This window comes from Manacus vitellinus, unplaced genomic scaffold (genome assembly GCF_001715985.3).
Source record: "Manacus vitellinus isolate BGI_N305 unplaced genomic scaffold, ASM171598v3 scaffold_14_pilon, whole genome shotgun sequence".
NCBI classification, from domain to species: Eukaryota; Metazoa; Chordata; class Aves; order Passeriformes; family Pipridae; genus Manacus; species Manacus vitellinus.
In genome coordinates, this window is record NW_021939063.1 from 4,788,334 (window position 1) to 4,810,981 (window position 22,648).

Here is a 22,648-nt window from a genome sequence, read left to right on the forward strand (position 1 = left end):
GAGGTACAGCTATAAGGTAGACATTTGGTGCATTAAAATGTACATGATGATGCTTTTTGTAATACTGCATTTTAAAAGCCCAGAAGAGATTTTCTGGAAGGTGTAAATCCTCACTGGTTTTCTTTAACACCTATAAAGGTTAAGGATAGATTTAGAGACAATTAGTAAAGAAAGCAGAGAGGCACCTATTTAGAAATATAAGTGAATGTTCAGGCACGTGAAAAGAAATTGGACATGTAGGGAAATCTGATTATCTGAGCCAGCTGCTCACTCAAAAACAAAACAAAGGCTCACAGAAACTTTCATTTTTACCCAACTGCAGCTTAAGAAATGGTCTTGTATAAAATACATTTTGCTGTTTCCTTCTCCCTTTTTTTTAACTTCCTTTCCTGATTCACAACTTGTTTTTCCCCTGCCTCCCCCGTCCCACAGAAGGAATAACTGGATTGTAGGGCTCTGTTCTTCACTGGTTTAGATAGATGTTGCATGCTGCCTTTTATTTATCTTGAAAACTCCAGTATGGAAAAGTTTCACAACCCTCAAATAATTTTCTTTCCCTCTCTGGGAGCACTTCCTATTTCTATCGTACCTGTTTCGAGGTAGAGATCCACTGGTTCAACTGGAGCATTTTAGAAACACAGATTTGTAAGGAGGTGTGTGGCTGTGTGTAGATGGATAGGAAGGAATCAACTCCTGTCACCTAGATATACTATCAGAGGACGCTTCCTCCATAAAAACTACGGAAAATTTTGGCCACCTCTTCTCTTCCCCATTCCCTTTTTGGAAGCTAAAATGATTGAGCTGGGTGTTTTTTATGGGGTTTTCAACTTCCAGCATAGAAAACATGCTCCAGCCCTTCTTGCTCTGCACCTTTCCAATGCCCTGTAGGAATTCAGCCATTTGACTGTTCACTAAGACATGGAAGAGCTTCTCCAGCACTAAAGCTGCTGAGCCCTGACACCCAGAAGGGTGTCCCACCCACCCTCAGAGCCCCACGCTTCAGCAGTGCATGGGCAGGAGACTCCACATTCCTCACCTCCCAGCTACATCCTTAAACTAGTTCAGACATGCAAAGGACAAAACAGAATGATTTCAAACCTTGTTTTCTGCCCCTTGCCAGAGGTGAGTGCATCTCCGAATGCGGGATTTCCTGGACAATTGAAGCTCCCATCTATTTTTGCTACAAGGTGGTAGAAACATACAATATTCTGGATCCCTCTAACACTACTCTGCTCTGGGGTCACATCACCGACCCCCAGCAACTAGAGCTCGCCGCCACCAGCAAGAGGAAACCGAGGCGCTTTGTCGTCATCGACGAAGTCGTTGACAAACTTTATGGCTCCAAAGTCAGAGAATACTTTGAAGAGAACAACGTTCAGCACAAAATCCTCGCCCTGCCCACCACCGAAGAAACAAAATCCATGGACCTGGTCTTGAACATCCTGCAAGAAGTCCAAGACTTCAGCATCGACAGGCGAACCGAGCCCATCATCGCCATCGGAGGGGGCGTCTGCCTGGACATCGTGGGACTCGCCGCGTCGCTCTACCGACGACGCACCCCCTACATTCGGGTCCCAACAACCCTCCTCTCCTACGTTGATGCCAGCGTGGGGGCGAAGACCGGGGTGAATTTCCTGCAGTGTAAGAACAAGCTCGGGGGCTACACCCCCCCGGTAGCCAGTTTCCTGGATAGATCCTTCATCCAGAGCATTCCCCGGCGGCACATCTCCAACGGCCTCGGGGAAATCTTAAAGGTATGAGCTCTTGCAAGTGCAGTTTTCGAAACTGAAATCATAGAAAGGTTTGGGGTGGAAGGGGCCTTTAAAGGTCATCAAGTCCAATCCCCCTACAATGAGCAGGGACTCCTTCCATTAGATCAGGTTGCTCAAAGCCCCATTCAGCATGTCCTTGAATATTTCCAGGGATGGGGCATCTACCATTTCTCTGGGAAACCTGTTCTAGCGCTTGACTACATTCATTATGAAAAAATTCTCCCTTATATCTAGTCTGAACCTACCCTCTTTTAGTTTAAACCATCACCCCTTGTTCTATCACAACAAGCCCTACTAAAAAGTCTGTCCCCATCTTTCTTATAAGCCCCTTTTAAGTATTGAAATGCTGGTAAAATGTCCAGCAGCATCCATGGTGTTGTATAAACAACCTTAGAGAAAACAAGGTGGGCCATCAAGGCTGCACAGTGACTTTTAATTCTCATTGAGTTTATACATTTATATTTTTTACAGCTGCTAAACTTGTTGGAACACCCCTCACGCACAATGTCTACTGCTAACCCTGCAGAGTACACTCCAAAACTCACGGCCAGGTGTAGACACAGGAATATCTTCCTGTTGAGTCTGATCCATAGCACTCTATAATGAACTCTTGGCAGAGAATCTGAGGCTCATTATACTGGGGATTAATAATCTGCAAGATCATTTGCACCTACCTCACCGGGTATGTCAAGTGTGGTCAATCAATCTCCTGTGAGGCAAATTCTACTCCTAAAATTACCTGGAAAGTGCACAGTAAATGGCTTTATGCCTGGAGAGCTTTGGAAACTTTTGATAAAGCAGAGTTCAAGCTATTAAAGTGTATTAGAGATGAGTTCATCATCAGCATTTTTCAGTACTTGCACAGTGGGAAGTCCCGAGGATATCTGAAGGTTTCTGGCAGGCACTGGGAAACCTGCAGGTCACCATTCCCCACTGCAGGAGGGGGCTAATGCCCGAATCTGGGGCAGGAAAAATATGTACTTCTAACCAGTAATTCACTTCTAAACCCTCATATGCTCTATATTGCAGTGCTTTCCCACCTTCCCTTGCCTGAAAAGCAACCCCAAGGATTAGATGTGAGTTGTCCTGGGGGTGGCCACCATCTAGTCTCTAGTTTCCTTCCAAGCACACAAATAACCAAAGCTTGTTCCAAACCATCTGCTGGGATGTGGGAGCACGTAGCAAACTCCCAGCACGGGCAGAACTGCCCAGTAACAAGGGAACTTGCACGCCAGTGCTCCCGTAATCTCTGGCATTTTGCCAGAGTCCCACTGGGCATTTCCACGCTGCCTCTTGCACCCAGCTTCACTCACCACAGCTGACAACATGTGCAACACCACCAGGTCACATTCCCTAGAGGCCTGGTGGACACACACCAAACACAGCCAAGCTAACCAGGAACTGTGTCTGCAGAAACATTTTTTCAGGTTGCAGAGGCAGAACTTTGTGTACCAGGTGTGCGGGTGTTTCTTTGCTAGTGTATAACGTGATATTGCAGTCCAATCTACCGAAACACTCACGTTTCCAACAGCACATCAGATAATTGTCCTTAATTACCTCTTCTGTTCTTTGTCCTAGATGGCCCTTATGAAACACAAAGGGCTGTTTGACCTGCTCAAGACCCATGGAAAATACCTTCTGGACACCAAGTTCCAGTCCTGCAGCAGCTTTGCTGACCACGGGGATGCTGCACTGCAGACCACCAGGATTGCCATTGAAACCATGTTGGAGGAGCTGGCTCCCAACCTCTGGGAGGATGACCTGGACAGACTGGTTGATTTTGGTCACGTTATAAGTCCAGAGCTGGAAATGGTGAGTGAAAGACTATATTACAACATCCATTTTAAATAAAAAAAAATTAAAAAATTCAATTGGCAGCATGAAAACTCTGCGAAAAGGAGCTGAGCTAAACTCCAGATTTGCACATTACCCCAGATCAGCCAACGCAGCAGCCTGGTCTTGTTGGACAGGCTGTTTTCCCCACACCTCCACCATGTTTCCTATTCAGCCCTCAGGCCTGTTGTTACTTCTTACTGGGAATTTACTGGAGCACAGAGATGACCAGATTTCAGTGAAGCTACAAGAAATCACCAACATGAGCTGTAACAGCACAAAGGCATAGAGACCATAGTCCGTATTACCGGGGAGAAATTGCCACTGAGGAATGAGGGGGATGACTTATTCAGAGACAAGATTCAGAGCTCTTCCCTCCATCCTGTGGTGCTCTATCAGCGATTTAGGTGGAAGTAGAATTAAATCCTGGATCTCTATGGGAGATTTTAGATGTAATTAGTCACATGTAAAACAGATCACCCTCGCAACCCGCAAACCACAAGATGCCAACAACCAGCAAGTGCAGCGAGTCAAGTGTCAATTTTCAGGTGCAATTTTAGAAAAAAAACCTACTTATTTCCTCTTTGCCAGCCCAAACCCTTTTTTCCTGCCACCCACCTTTGCTGTGTTCCAGAGGGTTTTGCCGTCGCTGATGCACGGGGAGGCTGTGAACGTCGACATGGCATTCATGACGTACGTGGCCCACGCGCGGGGGCTCATCGCCGCCGAGGAGAGGGAGCAGATCCTCCAGTGCATGAGGGGCCTGGAGCTGCCGGTCTGGCACAGCGGCTGCAGCTGGGCCCTCATCAAGACAGCCCTGAGGGAGCGCCTGAAGCACAGCGGGGGACAGCCCCGGATGCCTCTGCCCACCGGCCTCGGCGTAGCAGGTACGGCGATGAGGGACACCAGGGAGCCTCCAGAGTGGGAATCTGGGGGACATCCCAGCACAGGGGCGTGCTGGAAAACGTGCCTTGTGGTTTGCAGCTGTGCATTTCTGGGTTTTCTGGTGCTTTTGTTCACATCTTGATAAAGCCACTGCGAGATGGGATCCATCTCATGTGTAACCACCAGAACTCCATTAAGGACTGAGGCCTAATTAACCGTACTATAATTAACCAATTCACCTTGCAAAGGTGTTTGCAAACCAACAGGTAAACAAAGTGTTCTGGCAGACAAAGCAAGGTCAAAAAGGAAAAAAATTCCTTTTGCTGTACTTGAAAAGATCAGTTAAATAGTCCTTGGTAAAAGGAATTTAGTGTAATACTGTGCCTAGAACTAATAGTTGAAAACTAAATAGTATCTGTTCAGTATCTGGGATGAAATATTATTACTTACAAGATTTAAAGATAAAAACCAACCAATCCCTAATACAGAAGCAACTCAAGGGACCATATTTTGAACTCTGGCATCAATATCCATCCAGACTACTTCCATGAAGCTCAGTCTCTATGCATCCATAAGACAACAGACTCTCACAAACTGTTTGGAGGAGTGACTGTCCCCCTCAGTCAGTGTGTGCAGGCAGGAAAAGCTCCTCTGGATATCCTGTTAACTACAACTCTTATTTTCCAGAGATATTCAATGACACCAGTGAAGAGACCCTGGAGAAAGCATACAAGCTGTGGGTCAGGGACTGCAGGACGGTGCTGGAGGAAGAGCCGGCTGCTCTCTGATTGCTGCGAGCCCAAGCTGATGTCCTGCCCCACACCTGTTTGCCCACACTTGTTTGCCACTGTAAATTAGTGAGCAGAACTGAATTTTAAACATAAACAGAGAAGCACCTGTGAAACTGCATACACCCCAGAGCATGGAACAAGAGGAATCTTGGCATCTAACCCCATTTACCTTTTTCAATTGCTTTGTTTGAAAGGGAATCTATCAATGCTCAAGAAGTGAACACTCACAAGTGAAACCACCAAGTGCCTGTAGTGTAGTTCATAGCAAGCTGTCTCCTCTTGGGGAATGTGAGCAGGATTATTCATTCATTTGGTTAATCCAAGCTGGGGGCTGCCAAGGCCCTTCCCAGTGGTATCCTACCCTTGCTTGTGCTTGGACCCCTGATGGGGGTAGGTGTAGCTGACTCACAGCCATGGCAAGGGTATAGCTGGCTCACAGACCATGGCATGACACCATGCAAAATCTCCATGTTCTGCAAAATTATCTCCTTCATAGAAAATATAGATCATATTATCTCCACTGGTTTTGGCATTATTCTTTTCTTTCTGGTGTTCTTCCTGTTTTCTCAGCTCGTTCAAACCGGCAAAAAAAGAAACTCATCTGCCAGACTTTGTACGACACACTCTGATTACAGGCACCATCACTAGCCACAGATCAGTGCATACTGCTGCTGTGAACCACAATGGGAGCTGTATCTTGACAGCATGGCAGTTCTATGTCTTGGGACTCTCAGATACTGAGGACGTGCTGGCAAGGCCCCTCTTGCTGCCCAAACGTATGCAGTGGTCTCACTGTGCAACCCCTGCAAGCCCCTGGACTGACAAATAGGGCACAATTTGCAGCAGTTTTGCCTATGAACAAAGTTGGGCTCCTTGCTGTATTTCAGAACCACCAAGTGTCCCCACATCTGCCACAGTTCTCCTTGTACCTGTTTGTCTGGGGCTCCTTCCCCATCACAGCCCTTTCTGATTAGATTAAGGCCAGCTGGGGAAAACCAAGAGAAATTAGAGAAGTCCAGGCAAGTTTATCATCTTCAAGCAGCCTCAGTGTCACGTCTCAAGATCCTGGCAGACTCAGAGCAGATTATATATTGGATGCTGATGGTGAAAAAAATAAAGGCAATGCCATCCTTCTCCCTGGAGGTCCAATCAAAGGAATTGCAACGAACAAACAGCCTTTGAATTATTTACAGCATTATTTGTTTTTTCCCCGCTGGTGTTTTTTTCCCACACCAGTTTGTGCTGATGTGCTGACTTCTGTTTTGCTAAAGTAATAAAAGCTACTAAAATTTAAAAACTTTTGGAATAATGATTGCAGCGTGTACTTGGGTACATTTGCACATGCTTGAGAGACAGAAAGAGACTGGAGAAGTGAGGCATAGAGCTGACATAATAAATTCCTTTTTGCACTTGAGTCTGCAGAGGATGTGCCTAAAAATACACCAAAAGCCCTCCTCAGCCCTTTTCCAGATCAGTGCATCTCTCCAGGTTCAGGACAGGGGTTCACACAGATGGTACCATTTTACCAAGGAGCATGCAGCTTTTAGAGCACATCCTTAGAGCCACAACTTCCCGTAGAAATAACCCCATAATCCCCCAAGTTAAATAAGCCTGGGGCTGAGGATATCAGTGAACTTGTGTCCTTTTTCCAGACCATCAAACAAAGGTTCATTCAGCCGGGTCCTGCAGTCGGGAGAGCATCGCTGCCACTCGCAGGGATCCTCCGGCACTGCCAGCCTTGGCTGGAACGGACAGGGACAGTGCAACAGGAGACAGGGAGCACCCATGTACATAAATATCTGAAGGGAGGGTGTCAAGAGGATTGACCAGGCTCTGCTGCGTGGTGCAAAGCAATAGGACAAGAGGTAACAGGCAGAAAGTGATGCACAGGAAGTTCCACCTGAACACGAGGAAGAACTTCTTCCCTGTGCAGTGACCGAGCGCTGGAACAGAGACCAGAGAGGGTGTGCAGTTTCCTCACTGGGAATATTCCAGAACCATCTGGATGCAATCCTGTGCCATGTGCTCTAGGATGACCCTGCTTGAGCAGGAAGGTTGGACCAGATGACCTCCTGTGGTATCTTCCAACCTGAAACATTCTGTGATTCTGTGACCCAAAATTTTTAGGAGCCTGAGAGAACCCCAAGGAGGGCAGTCTGAGGGACAAGGTACCTACAAGAGAGGATGTGATGTTGAGCTTACAGTGATCACCTGAGCACACTTGCAAGTAGTTTACCTCCTCTCAAGCATCTGGGTGGGCCATTTTTCACATCAGATAATCTAGAAATGAATGAAGCACAAGATTATTGTCTGCCCAACAGTCATTGTCCTTCAGTGCAGTAGTCCTACTCCCATCTACCTCCATGGAGGAGGTGCAAGACAAACATCCAACTTCAGTTTCCTATTTTAAATGTCCAGGGAGAGACTCTCAGGAGCCCAAAAGCATTTAGCTCTCCAGTTCCATGGAAAGCCAAGGTGCAGCTTAGCAGGGTCCAGGCGAACTGAACTAAGAAGAGTCACAAAACCATACACACATATTAAAAGCCCACCATCTAGGACTGATGTGCTACCACCTGCCAGCCATCGGCTTTGCCTCTGTCTCCAGAAGCCGGCGTGTCTGTAACAACATATCCAAGGAGCTGGAGCGCAATTAAGACTGGAAAATGAACACATGATTATTATTATTTTTTGCCCTCCCTTCTGCTGTGGGTGACAGAACACAATCAGCCCCTGATGTGCTTGGTTGCTTGGTAGCAGACAGCCACATTTTTAATTATATACTAAAATATGCTAAAGAACATAAAACGGCTGCGTGACTAATACGTGTGTATCAAGAAAGGCACATGACAGCAGCAAAATTGCTTCAGTGTCTGATAAAAAGTGCCTCTGTCAGGCTTGTCATCAAAAGATCAAGGGAAAGGGGTGGAAAGTATTATTAATAAAACAGTGACTTTTAAAAATACCCCTCATTGTTTGAGGTGCATTTTTTTTAATGTCTAGCATGAATTTAATTCTTTTCCATTTATTCAGCTTTGATTTAGTTCCTGCTTTTCCAAGTAGAATTATTATATTAGACCTAAAAAATCTCTGCTTATTCTCTTATGATGCATGACTCTAAAAAGAAAAGTGGAAAGCTTGTAGGATCCAGCTGGGTCCTCAGCAGTGCAAGTTCTTCGTGGATTTGTTAGAACAAAATTACTGTAGTGGTCAGAGAACAAGAAGTTATTTTATTATTTACATGTTCTGAAGTAATTTCTTTTGCAACAACCTGCTCTATAAACTGCTTTTCAGCAGGGAAAAAAGAAGACAAAGATTAATTAAGGGCCCTTCCAGTCCAAACCAGTCTACAATTCTGTGGTTCTGGGACTGGAAAAGGAGTATCTATACAGTTATTACTCATGCCCAGTGAATGGTAGCATTCAATGTACCCCGTGTAAAATGAGAATCAGACCAGTGATTTTGAAGATAGTAAAAGATTTTGACTAAATGTATTTAAAGTGGCTAAAGAAACAGTGCTGATCATAACAGTGACAACTCAACACATGCTCAAGTCCTCTGTGCCTGCTTGTCTGGAGCCCATCACTTGCAGGGACCCACCAGCCTACGAATTATGTTCTGCATTCAGAGACAACGATTTGCAAATGACATAATTAAATCACAATTCGCCTTAGAGCAAGGGGGGTTTGCCGGCCTCTGCCAGGATGGAGCTGCTGGGGTGGAGCAAAGGCAGCAACACAGGGAGATGCCGCTGAAATCCTCACGGTGGCACATCTGTGCCCACCGAGAGAAGCTTGTCCTCATTCCAGGCAGCTGGAAAAGCCACAGCCCCACAAGAGTGTGCTGTTCCCCACTCTTTTAATTAATGTCTAACTTGCTGCTATCACAGGTGGAGAGGAGGAAAGCCAGGGGGAGCACGGAGCTCTGGAGAGGCACTGCTGAACAGCACGAGAGCAGGCAAAGTGTTTGAGCAAGACCAGAGTCCCCAGAGCTGTTTGCCCCATCCACCAAACCTTGTTTTGAGACAGTACTGACAGTATGTAGCTGTGTGCATCACCCTCATGGTGATTTTCATAAATACATTAATGAACAATCAATATTTAGATGCTTTGCATGCCCTGGCCCTTCCTACTGAATGCAGCAGCCTCTCCTTGCCTCACACAGCTCTTGGACAGCACTAATGCACAGGTCTGTCAAAGGAACCCTTTATGATACCAGGGCACAACAGGGCTTCAGCCCCAGGAAGCCCAGCTCCAGAAAGTGCCGGGGTGGGATAAACCAGCAGGAGCACGAGGCACTGAGAGCTGTTCTCTCTCCAGGGAATCCATCTGTGCTCAGCACAGATGGACTTCAGAGAAGCCTTCTCGCTCCTTTGCAGTCTAGGTGAAAAAGTTGTGAACAGGATGAAACTGCAGCTTCAGGCCTCAGCAGAGACGTGAACCTCGGCACATGACACACAGCTCCCAAAACTGAGTTAAAAATGCAGCAGTTTCTACGAAGTGTGTACTGTGGTCACAGGCAAAGACAAGGGTGATGGTCAGTGCACACGCATTTAACCTCTAAGGCAGCATCCTGTTTAGCCTCATTGATTTTAACAAGTCAGGGACACTTTTTCAAGCCATTACCCTGCAATTTTAAACAAGTGCATTTCAAAGGAGCTGGTGCAGCAGGGTATAGCATCATTCAGTGCTGGGACCACCCCCAGATGAAAGAGCAAAAGGAGCAGCACTGCTGAAGCCACTGAGACAGGGCAAACACCATCTCCCTCCTGGCACTGGGAGCTGTCAGGCTCCCAGGTCTCCTCAGAAGGAAAGCAGGAGGAGGTGACCCAGTGGCAGCATCCTGCTGTGCCACCACAAACAGCCAAGCCCTGCCCCACCCCACAGCCCAGCCACAGGGCTTTCCAGCAAACCAGACCCCACCAGACATAGGTGGATATACTTTTAATATCCACTTTCTTACCCTGCAAAGAATTTTTCAGGTTTGTCCAAAGGAGCTAAAAGGTTTCTAAGCAGAGCTGCCACCACTCCTTTGCTGGTACACTGAGCTATTGCCTACAGCCACTACTCCCACGACAGGTATTCTTCCTACTCCTCCTGGGTTCTGCAACCCAGCCAAAACCTCGAGGTGCTCCCACCCAAAGCAAGAAATTCACTCCAAACTGACCACCAAAGGCAAGCCAAAATACATCCAAGAACTCAAACTTAAATTAGAAATTATAACCCAGACTGCTGATATATATTTCCTACTGCAGTATTACAATGGCACAATCTAATAGTATGTTGAATTTCTAAAGAACTTACATTACAAAACCTACTGGAAATACAAGCTTCTACTTAAGTATCTTCTACAAAGAGGGAGCCAGTCTTTTCAGCTGTAGTCCTAGCAAAGTCTGCATTTTTTGTTGGGTTGTTTTTTAAATTGAGACAGTAATTTTTAATTTCAACTGAATTAGGTATTTTCTACTCCTAATAGGTATCAGACTTTCAAGACACAGGCCAAATTCAAACTTCTGTTTGCATTCAGGGCTCAAACCCATGAGATAACACTCATGAACCTCCACTGCTGCTGCAGCAAGGACCACAGAGACACAGGGACTCAATGCTGTGAGCACAGGAAGCGACAGCCTGTCAAAGAACAAGACCAGAAGGGATGAAAGCAACAGAGACAGGGAGAAATAATGAAGATAGCAAGACACAGTAAGACTCCAGCTGGTTCCTCATCACCACAAGCTGCAGCTCCCAGCACTACCCAGGAGCAGCTGTTTGCATGGTGGGTGAGTGCAGGTCTGGGAGGAGGAACCTGGGCATGAGTGCAGGGAGGATGGGGATCCCATGCACAGGTCAGCTGGAGAAGGTGGTGAGGGGCTCCTGCATAGGACAGCTGGAGGTGGGTGACCTTGCAGGAGTGACAGCAGGGCAAAGGGGCCTCACTGAGCCCACGCCTGGCACAGGGTGCTGGTGAGCAGCAAAGGGCTGTGCTGCCAGGGGTGGTTTTGGCAGATGCCCACAGGAGCAGGGAGGGAGTCAGGCAAATGGCAGGAGCCCATGAGTGGGGAGAGGCAATGACATTTTACCACACTCACTTGTTTTACTCCTTACGCTGCACCAGGTCTCTCCACCTTGGTGTGTGTTTGCAAAGCCCAAGTGGGGTCTGATCTGTAGCTCCATCCTCCCGTGCTACCACCATACAAACACAACTGGACAGTTCTGGTGCAACCAGGGATGCCAACCAACACCAGGTCAGGGACGTGGACACATCCATCAGACACAGGAGCACTGCAGGGACTTCAAATACACAGGAGAACAAGATCCACCCACATGGAAAACGAGTGACTTACACAGACATATGTGAAAAACCAAATGCTTTAATCCATCTATCAAGAACAACAGTTCAAATTATTTCATTGGATACATTAATAATTGATCCATAATTTACAGTGCTATGGACCATACACAAATTATTGCTGCAGTCAACAGCAGATGAATATCAACATTACAGTACCAAGCATCATAGCAAGAGGCAGTAATTAATGTCACTTTTTCAAGAAATATAGGTATTCATACTATTATCAACATCAGCTTCCCCCCCAGTGCATTTTATGTCAAACAACATAAATGTAAGTGCATTATTTTGTGCTTTGTGCTTTCCTCATGTACCTTCTTTTTGCTTTACAGGTTGTAAGAGTTAAATATTGCTTTATAGGCCAAAAGCAGTAAGGAAGAACTTCATGGTACTCTGCATGTCCCTGCCTGTTGCACGGGTTTGGCAAAGTGAGAATTGGTCGTTCCCCACCCACCTGCTCAGGGAAGTCGTCGCTGCCCAGCGTCACACGAGTCACCGTCCCCAGAGAGGGCAACAACTTCTGTCCATCTCACTCCACCCAGTCCATGCCAAACCCTGCCTGTAATCGCTGTCTCTGCCCTCTGCCACCGATGCCCTGCAAAACCTCACAGCCACACGCTCCATGATGCCCAAAAGGGCAAAGGGACCTCCCATTAGCACCCACCTGGGGGTCTGTGTCTCCTAGAAGGTGTCCCCACTGCAGTGTCACCATTCAGAGCAGGGCTGTGGCCTAAGGAAACACAGGGTGAAGAGTGAGCAGGGCACAGCAGAGTTGTATGTTACCCCAGAACAACACAAGGTACAGGGAGCACACAACAGAGCTGCTGTAGCCACAGCCACTTCTATCCAGGAATCCAGATCTTGATGTAATGGTTTGCCTTGAATCCTAACTCACCTCCACACAGACACAGCTAAGAATCAGAAGTCATGGCTGTCAATGAGTACCAGTGGTTTCACATAAACTCGAAAAATTAATATACCACAGTCTAGACTTGAATTTCTGAATGTCCAGCACAGGCACTAAACCAAAATCCTTATTCAGTATACTCAGTGGTTCTCAGTTACTACACTCCAGCGTGCACACCCTGATTTGTTGTACCAATGCTGCAGAGCTGTCCCATTTTCATGGGGGAGGGTAACACAGGTCTGTGTTACAGCTACAAGCATTTTTTACAGCCCTGATTTTCTCACCTGTCACCCTAACCAAACAGCAGCACCAGAAGCCTGTACCCCCATACTCGACTCAGAGCTGACTATGGCACAGCTGCCTTGCAGGGACTGGGAGCATTTCCCTGCCCGAGGACCATGGTGGCCACAGTGCATCCTGCAGGCTCCTGGGTCCTGTCTGGGCCAGAGCTTCTCTACCCTAGGAAAGACACATTCCCAAAAGCTGTCTGGGGCTGGGGAGGAAGGGGGCGGGAGAGGCATCATTACAATCTAACTCCAGCTCCTCCTTCAAAAACTACAAAGGAAAGAAAGAAGCCACAACCCGGTGGTTGCATCAACGCTAACACATAGCTGGTGGCTCAAGCAGGAAGGGAGAGGGCTGGACACAACCAGCACAGCCACAGAAAGAGCAACACACAGACCCCGGAGTACCGTAACCGCAGCTGTGTCCCCGCCATCCACACCGGGAGCAGTGGTGCCCGGCAGGGACACCAGGAACTCTCCCATGGAGAAGCTTTTGGGTTGGACTCCTGACACCGTCCCCAGCTGCCCCATCACCACCCAATTCACATTTGGTTTCTGAGCACTAACTGCCGAGCCCCAGGTTTCCTTGGAAAGCCTCCCAAACTGGCACTCAAGTCACTCACCGTCGCACTCATCCCACGGAATTTCCAGTGTAGCACAAAGGAGAACGGGAAGCTCTTGTTTTCTACATGTAGGCACCATGCTACACCTCAACGTCCTACAAACCACCACCCTAAAGCTCTCTCCTACGCCACACTTCAGTCAGTGCTAGTCGAGGAAGACTACAACTAGAGTTTAAGGCACTTCATTCTGAACGAGCTACGCCTGCGAGTCAGCTGTAGGCTGCCATGGAGAAATCCACTCCCTCCGTCTAGCTCGGAACACCGCACGTCACCTCCGTGAAACACCTAGGCTGGATATAATACAGGGAAAACTACCGTTATTGCATAGGACTACACTTGAGTAGATAATGCACCGAACTACTTTTACAACATGGTTGCATGTTAAAAATTAATAACATTGTTATCAAGTAACAGTTATTTGCAGATACAGTAATTTACTCTTTTTTTTTTTGTTGTTTTTTTTTTCTTATGTCAGCCCCAGTGCTGAAATAGAACACAAATTGCTCTAACGGGTATATTAACTACATAGTTATGTTTCCAAGCATATTACTACTTTTTTTTTCAGTATCACTAAAAATAAATATGTAAGTTCAGTTTCTCTACAGAGTTGTTTTATTACCTAATCTAAATTTTTACTCTACCTTAAATGCGTTTAAAAACATTTTCAAAGTGAGACTGTAATATACAAAATATTCTTGAAATCTCTCTGAAAACACAGAACCCTGCATAAAAGCTTCCTTTCAAGTGTTTACAAAGAACGCAGAAAACTTCCAATGAGTTTTAAAAATGTCAAAAAATCGTTGCAATATTAAGAGGCAAAAATCTTACAAATGAAATACAAATAAATTTAAAACAAAAAGTTGAGGATAACTAAGGAATCCATGCAAATCAAAAGAAACTGTACAATGCAATTTAAAAAATAAAATAAAGCCAATTAGATATGTACAACATAATGTGCGCAGCTGATAAAATGCCTTTTTTTTTTTTTTGTCCAAAGAGTGTATTCCAACTTACAGTGCTCCTGCTTGGTTTGTTGTTGGCAAAGCCACCAATGTGTGTCACAAAACAAAATAAAAATTTAAGAGGAAAAACTCGAACCGTGATCAAAAGGAAAACCCAAATCAGCTCAGAGTAAAATTAAACAACACTCTGAGACACTCACATCTCCCTGCAGTTTCAGCAACAGCATTTTATATCACAATCAACACAATCAGGATGTCTTAACACTTGGTTTTAGTTTGTATTCTGAGTGGAATAGGATGGGTATTTTCCCTAAACACTTGTCATGTAAGACCAACATTTGAGGGACACTGTATCTTTAAGGCAGCACTATTCAATTAATACAATTACAAATTGGACTTTTTTTTTTTTTTTGGTTTCTTTACATTCTTTAACTTTACATTTTGTTTCCAGGTAAATAGGTTGCATTTACAATCCTACGATTGCCCCCTCCCCCCCGAGTAGAAACAGACTCTTCATCTGTAATTCTATTGCTTTGAGTAGATTTGACCAGTTCAAAGTTCTTGGCGAATCCAGTTCACAGATACTGTACATATGCTGTACAATATTTTGGAGGCATTGGTAGTTTTAAAATAGAATATACAAGTTTCTTCACAAAAATTCTAAAAAAAATCCTATATATATAATATGTACACACACGCACACACACTGATGAAGCACAAGGGAAAAAAAAAAAAATCAAAAAAATTCTACAAAAGGTAAATTATTTCATCTACTGATCAAGAACCAAAGCAGTTTATATGAAAGGTGTGCCAAGTATATGCTAACAAGTATGATCAGTGTCCTCCATGCTCACACTGCTCCGCCTGCTACTCGTCTTCGACGCCCCAGGAGACACGGAGGAAAGTAGTGGGTCAGTTACTCCAACGGGGGAGAGGGTATCGTCCATCAAGATATCTTCCAGTTTGGATCCCATTTTCGCAGGAACACTGTACGTGCCAGTTGGTTCAGTCACGTTCCCGAGGTTGTCACTGAAGGTGATGGTGCCGTCAGTGAGGTCGAGGGTGGTGGTGCAGGACAGGTCTGTGTGGTGTGGCATCATGTCTTGGGTGCAGTTGTCCAGCACAGGCTCCTGTTTGATGACCCTGTTGACCATGTCAGGGGAGCAAAGGCCTGTAGATGGAACAAGGGACAGTCCGTGTGCCCGAGCTTGCATCTCAAGTTCCTGTGAAGGATGATAAGGGACAAATTAAAAGAAAATCTGAAAGGAAAACCTGTCATCTTACACTCACCTTGCAACTTACAGTTTTCTTCTCCTGTACACATCCCTCTCCCATAGTGACCTTGCACACTCCAGCCCTGCAAATTTGCACCTGAACATCAGTCTCATGAAGAGGTGGGTGAACACCACCCCACACAGGTCCTTCACAATCCTCCTCAGAACCTACACCAGAGCCAAAACCCAGTGCTCTGTAGCACAGACATGTTTCCCCTCAGGCCTCTTTCTCAAACCAGTGCCAGGATAGGCAAGTTTGGCATCACGTACGGTGAGGAAAACATTTAAAAATAGGAAAAAATGAAATAGCAGAAGCATATGCTTATTACTTTTATAAAGTCATACGTGAAGGCATAGCAGGTCTATAGGAAGGGACATTTCTAATTCTACAAGTCTAGCAGAGCTTGAAGAGATCAACCAAAACTGAGCAACACTATCTCTGCACTGAAATAAAACAAGCAAGTCACAGGAAGGCCTTAGACTTCACACACAGCCAGGATTCTTCAAATCTCCCCAGAAAGTTTAAATCCCACCTTCACATTTAATCATACAGATGCACTTGACTGAAAACAGATAATAGAAGAATTCACTTAAATGGCCTTTCATGAATACATCAGTAAAAGAGATGTTTTGCTTCTACTTATATTAGACAATCACAATCACTGTTGTGATTGTGCTGTTTCTGGATATTCCTGTCACTGAAGTTGATTAATAGCCCTTTCCCCCATTTTCGAGCCAAGACAACAAGCTTGCAATGGCACCCTGCAAGATGAAGAGAGAAGGTGGAATAAGAAAGCACTTCTTTCATCAGCTAATGTGCCAAAATCAGGAGTTCCTTATTCTGTGCTTAATCAGAATTGACACAAAAAGGGAAAATACACATTTGCTACCAGATGTATTGCTTGTTATTCAAGGGTCTGGGTCTTATATTATTTTGATTGAAGGAGCCAGAGAAAACGGATAATGCAAAGGAAGATGAAAGATGTTTAAAAAGTGATCTCAGCTTTGAAACACCACTGCTTGATGTTGCTCTGCAGAAGGGTTGTGAGTTTTTATCATCTCACTCTAACAAGCAGATTGCTCAACCAAGTACAAAAACTGCACTGAAGCTCAACCCAGCCTGTTCTATTTTAAAGCTGTTTACTTCCACACTTGACTCCCAGGTATTTGTAGATTCATTATCTCCCTGGTGGATTAGCTGGGCTGTGGTTCAGGGGTCTCCTGGCACACTGCAGCTCCATGCAGAGCTCAGCTGTTCGCACTGCAGGTGAGCAGCAACATGAGGATATCTGGGATATCACTGTCTCCATGTCATGTGTTCTTACACCCAGTTCTAGATACACTAATTACCCTTTTTCAGAGAGAGGGGGATATCCAGCTGTCTTTGCCCACCTGGAGAACAGAGGTGACAACAAAAGTTGTGTAGGCTGCAAGGTTAAGATTGCCTATCCAGCTTGAGGTGAAGGCAAAGGAATTAATTAGAGAAATGGAGTTCTCATCCTTAGATCTCTGTGCAGCACAGAACACTGGAACCAGGGTGAATCCAACAAGGCAACAACCCACAGAGAAAACATATTTATGCCACCTACTGCTTTTCAGTGCTGAGGAGAACTGTTGTACTGTCCTACAGACATCAAGGTACGGGGAAAACTCCCAAACAGCCAAACTGAATTTCATGAATATCAACAAACAGGTGATTTATGAAGTCCCAATTCCTTAGGCCCGGCACCCAGAAAAATGTATTACCATATAAATCTTTTTAATAGTATGCTTTGCAATTAATGTGGGCCATAGTAGAACAAAACCAGATTACTCATAAGTGCTTCTACTAGAGCGTTAGGACTCCATTTTTTTTTTCTTTAAACTAATGTATCCTTGGCTTTTTCTGGAAAAACCTCATCTCAGCACTGGTCATCGTTAATTTAAATGCTGGCTCCTTCCAACCCACACCCCTACAAACAAGCTTCAGTCACCACTATTTGCAGTCACACGCTGCAAACATGAAGAGCACCTGCAGCATGTTTATTGGCAAACCTGTATTCTGAGCAGCAGGTGTCTGTTGGCATGTTCCAGCTTCTTCTGCCTGTTCTCCAGCTCCTTCGTGCGCTGCTGTTCCCTCTGCAGCTTACGGATGTAATCCACCGAGGCTTTTAGGATCGTTCCCTTATTCCAGCGCATATCCCTTGGGAATCAACACAAAAGGAAAAGATAAGGCCCTCGGGGAGGCTTTATTTCATAGCTGTTCCCTTTACATCCATACCTGTGATTACACCTCCTGCAGATGTTAACACCCAGATAATATTTAATTCCAAGTTTATGGATACATAAGGCACTGGAAATGCACTAGAGGGGGCCGGAGTGCTGCTCTTGGGAAGCACACTCGCTTCAGAGGGAGAGGGTGCTGCATCACCTTCTCCTCACATCATCTTACTTTCTTTAAATAAACAAATAGTCTGCAGGCTATCAGCAAAGATCCACCTGTCCCGTACGTTGATACTGCACAATACTGGTTTTTTGGCCTTTGAGGAAGCTGCAGAGCCTCTCTGCAGAGTAGCTGTGAGTTGCTCCATGAGCAACTGCTTTAAAACACTGGAAACTCTCCCCAGAAGCATCACGGGGCATTGATTCAGATTTAAGCGAGACTTTCAAACTCCAGAGCAAGGAGGGTTCCTTGCTACTGAATCAGCATTGGGAAAGTGTAAAGACAAGCTAATAGCAGTAAAATTATTATAAAATTATCAGATGAACTGCCCTCCATTTTCACTGAAAGAGGGACTGTTTCTGTCTTGTCAAGCTATGACATCTAATTAATTAAAAGAATCATCTGGCAAGACAAGCAACCAGCTAAGCAGTGAGACCAGACTATGGTTTCCCATCCTTACAGTTTGGCCTCTGGTAAGGCTGTCAGTCACTCCCAGCACCAACTTCAGCTTTGTGACAAAAATTATCAAATTAATATAAACATAGGCAGGTTCCTAAAGGGGAAAAATAAACCCCAAATCAAATCTTCAAAAAATATAAGAGAACCTGCAAGGATTTCTACAATCATGGAGTGCCAAGAGCAACAAGAAAACAGGATTTTTTTTAATTTTTTTTTTTAAATTCTTGTTCTCCACTAGGATTATTCCTCTTTAACCCCTCCCTCCCACAGTCCTCGGGCACATTACACTTACGGGTCATTTGACTTGGGTATCAAGGTGCCCAGTTCTTTTATACGATCATTAATATTAAATCTTCTTCTTCGTTCAACTTTAGGAAAAACAGCACAAGTGTTACAAGTAATATTCACACTTAATTACAACATACAAACTATTTCATCAAAGGTTTCTTTCAGCACCCTTGAAATGTTCGCCTGAAGCTTAAAATCCAGCGATAATTTATTTTCTCTCCTACACACAGACACATTAAGACAGAAGTTCTGTCTATACTGTAAATTTTGGGACTGCTGAAGTGGCAGAGTTAAACTGAGACTCTAAAAATCGGGATGACTGAGAAGAAAACATTTTCCTAAGGAAAAGCATCACAGACAAATTCAGAAACAAATATTCACATGCTCAAGGAAATCCCAAAGCAGGAATAGCGAAAAAGGGCACAGTCTCTTCTTCAAAGTACTCTTACAGATGCAACATTTTGAGGATCCTAAAGTCAGATTTAAATATCGATTTTCCAGCATTACTTTTTCATGCTATGGAAAGGGTTTCTGAATAGCTCAAGGCATGAAATGGTTCCTTTTTTCTAGTAATATAAAGTACAAAAAGACAACTTAAGGATTCTTTAAGTCATAAGATACTAATTATTTTAAAATGGTTTTTTCCAACCTGGAAATATGAGTTCCCTTCAAGAATGAAATCTATAAAACTGCCACACTGAGGATCAAAACTGTTGTTTACAGTCACAAACTGACCACATATCTAATTTAAAAAATAATTAAAATTAAAAAAGCAAATGGTGCAAGGTGGATTTGTTAAAAGCAATTGAGTCATGTTGTTCACAGCAATTCCATTGATAACATCCACTCATATACTTGGCTTATTGAAAAAAACAATAGAGTTAAAACTCAGTAGTACATTTAAGCACACATTTCACAGGAATTTGAGATATTTGATCTGTGGGCATAACATAACAAACTAATACTATATACTACCTGCAGTGACTCATTCAGATTTAAATCATCAGTATTTGAACATTTAGTGCCCAAAATCACTCCTAGAATTGTTGCAAAATGTGAAGAACCAAAACTTACTCAAGTTGTGGTTGTCTTTCTTTTGCCTCTCCTTAGCCAACGCTCTTGCTTCCGACTCTGTAGGAAAAATACATGCTGTGCATGTGAATGAAGTAATTAGAATTAAAAATAATTCAAACACAAGGCTTCAGTCTGTGAAACATCCGCACGGGAAGCCTGATCGATATTTGTCACACCCATTACTACGCCCATTCCAAGGAGTGAGAAGGGCCTGGGAATGCCAAAACACAACCACTGGTATTGAGCCTCACCTCTGCACCTGCAGAGCGTCTCTTCCCACACCTCCCAGGCTGACTTCCACGATGAGAATGTTTCCCACGGAGGCCCTGACTCAGCAAGGTATTTGAGGACAACAAGCTGCTGAAATCCAACATACCTTCTCCTACGTTTACATACGAGTCCCACGGGAGCTGAACCAGAGGGACAGCATGCTTATGGCATTGCTACCTGCACAGGATGTGAAGCAGGCAGGAGTCAGAGCCTCTGCTCACTGGAATTAAGGATATGGCCTTCTGTGGCACGTGCACACATATCACCGCAGCACTAAAGGGATAACTTAAGTGACCTACTATGATTGTATTTTCCAGCTACACTAATTGTTCCTATTATATAGGAGAAAAAAAAAAAAGATGAAAAATTCAATACTCTCATTAGCAACAAAGCTGGAAAACAAAGGGTTATGCTTCAGGAAAAGCAAAAAGAAAACTAAAGACAGCCGTGCTGCACAGAATTTGTCTCCTCAACTCAGAACTGCTCCTAACATTACTCCACACATTTATTACCTATTATTTATTATTATATTACTATTGCTATTATATTCTATAAGTGTTATATAAATATTAACTTCAGCTTGCAACAGTTTGGGCAAGAACATAACTAAATCTGTTATTTACAATTCTCATTTGATCTTACGTTTCTCGAGCAATTTTAAGTATTTTCATGTTTGCTCTACCACTTTTTTTTTTTTTAAAGGTGAAGTCATTAATCCTTGCCCTTTTGCCTTTAAATCCCCAAACCAGCAAGGCACTATGCAGTTTCACAGTAAGTCAGTGAGGAGGAATGAGTCTATCATGTATTATCATACATTCCATTATGGAAACAACCCCTCACTGCCTCCAATAAGTTTCTTTCCTGTATTATTTTATTTCTAAGGAATACGGATTATGTCCCATCCAATTCAAATTAACAGGTGCTAAGGGTTTCCCTTGGAGTGCTTCCCTGCTTAGAATACAGAGGTACCCCAATATTACATGCAGTACAACAGGACATATCCTTTTCTATGCCAGGCTCCCCAAGGATCCCCCCAAAAGCTTGAAAGATCATTGAATATCTTACTGAAATTTGGGCTTAATCTGACACTGCTTTATTATCAGATATGACGTTTGTGAAGCCAAAACTGATAGAAACCACACTCCTGGGAGAGCTGGATTCCCAATAAATGCTTCAGTAACTACGGCTGAGAACCCACAACCATCAGCATCAGATGCTGAAATAACAGATTGGATTTTTTGGGGGGGTTCTTTACCATTTTGGTATTTATTCGGTATATATTTGGCATATAGTAAGATTAAGAAAAGTTTCTGCCAAATGCTAGATTTAAATATTGCAACTCTCTCTAGCCTAGCTCCAGCAACAAAATCAGGAAAAGGAGAACCAACAGACTCCTGCCTGCAATAACATGCTGATTTTAAAATCACTGGCTGTCAGAAAGCACCATCAATGGAGCTTTGTGCACAAAGGTTTGGGTAGATCAGTGTCTAAGTGACTGCTGTTAAATTTGAATTTAATACCTAAACCTGCCCTGAATCAGCTAGCATGTATTTTGATCAGAAAAAGCACTCACCTAAATTGTATGTATTGGTGAGTGTAGCATATAGACATGTAACTTATTTCAGTTCTGTTTTGATGTATCAAGGACTTCCATAAGACTACTCACTATTTCTCCTCTCTTTCTGCTTTGTTGGCCTGAAGTCTTACACAACCATCTGCAGTGAATCCAGCAGCTTGCACAGCCAAGTTGGGTCTTCAGCTTCTATTCTAAAGCTCCTTGAACTTTCTACACTTTAGGCAATGAAACTACCTGTAATTTGGACTTTGTGTGTCTTCTTTTGGTGCTGAGCTCAAAATCTGTGCAGTCATATAAATGCAAATACCCGCTGGCTCAGGGATGTGGCATTTCCTCCTGAGAAGCTGACTCCTGGCCTATTAAAACTGCTCTACTTAAGCTAATTCCTGCCCAGAACCTGCTTTGCAACTGAGTCAGCCCGTGAGTTTTCACAACTGAAACCCAGAAAGATGATAGACAAGAAAAGAAACCAGGCCTCCAACCTACTGCATACAGTCAGTGACTCCCTGTTGGGCTTAAGAACAGCCAATTCTGAGTATTAAGATGATTTTGCCATCAGTTCTAGAATGGATCTCCACTAGTTCAACCTGCAGACAAACTTACCTTGTATATGTACCCTATGTGAGGTTATATCCTTTCAAGTGAAGCAAAACAAAACATGCTTGAGAATATTAAACTTCTTATTACTTGCTTCGAACTATCTCACTTCTGTACACATGTGCTTGAGAGAAAGAGGCTTTTAATGTCCTCCTCTCCTCCCCCTGCCTCCCACAGATTGTTTAGAGCACTGCTGGAGGAACTGGCATAACAAGACATTAAAGGAATACTTAATTTTCATCTTAATTTAGAGATGCATATTCACAGAATCATAGAATGGCTTGGGAAG

General features: G+C 44.2%; 2 protein-coding genes across 4 annotated transcripts in view; one reads left to right on the forward strand and one right to left on the reverse strand.

The window, feature by feature from the left end:
- The first annotated feature begins 1,067 nt into the window (after positions 1-1,067).
- Positions 1,068-5,312, forward strand: LOC103759334 (2-epi-5-epi-valiolone synthase). Its single transcript, XM_025894677.2, has 4 exons — positions 1,068-1,754; positions 3,351-3,584; positions 4,240-4,492; positions 5,178-5,312. The coding sequence occupies exons 1-4, from the start codon at positions 1,068-1,070 to the stop codon at positions 5,276-5,278; spliced, it is 1,275 nt and encodes a 424-aa protein (XP_025750462.1). The 3' UTR covers positions 5,279-5,312.
- Positions 5,313-11,627: 6,315 nt separating this feature from the next.
- MITF (melanocyte inducing transcription factor) overlaps positions 11,628-22,648 on the reverse strand; it is a 103,808-nt gene continuing 92,787 nt past the window's right edge. For all 3 annotated transcript variants that reach the window (XM_029958387.1, XM_029958386.1, XM_008925685.3), the window contains 4 exons: positions 19,917-19,973; positions 18,847-18,922; positions 17,708-17,855; positions 11,628-15,622 (listed from right to left, as the gene is read on the reverse strand). In XM_029958387.1, the coding sequence (XP_029814247.1) occupies positions 15,221-15,622; positions 17,708-17,855; positions 18,847-18,922; positions 19,917-19,973 (683 nt within the window). In that variant the 3' untranslated portion in view covers positions 11,628-15,220. The remainder of the gene's footprint in view (positions 15,623-17,707; positions 17,856-18,846; positions 18,923-19,916; positions 19,974-22,648) is intronic.

Coding starts and splice junctions, on each gene's coding strand:
- LOC103759334 (XM_025894677.2), top strand. CDS start 1,068: ATGCAAAGGACAAAACAGAATGATTTCAAACCTTGTTTTCTGCCCCTT. Junction 1,755..3,350: donor GCCTCGGGGAAATCTTAAAG/GTATGAGCTCTT, acceptor TCTTTGTCCTAG/ATGGCCCTTATGAAACACAA. Junction 3,585..4,239: donor TAAGTCCAGAGCTGGAAATG/GTGAGTGAAAGA, acceptor GCTGTGTTCCAG/AGGGTTTTGCCGTCGCTGAT.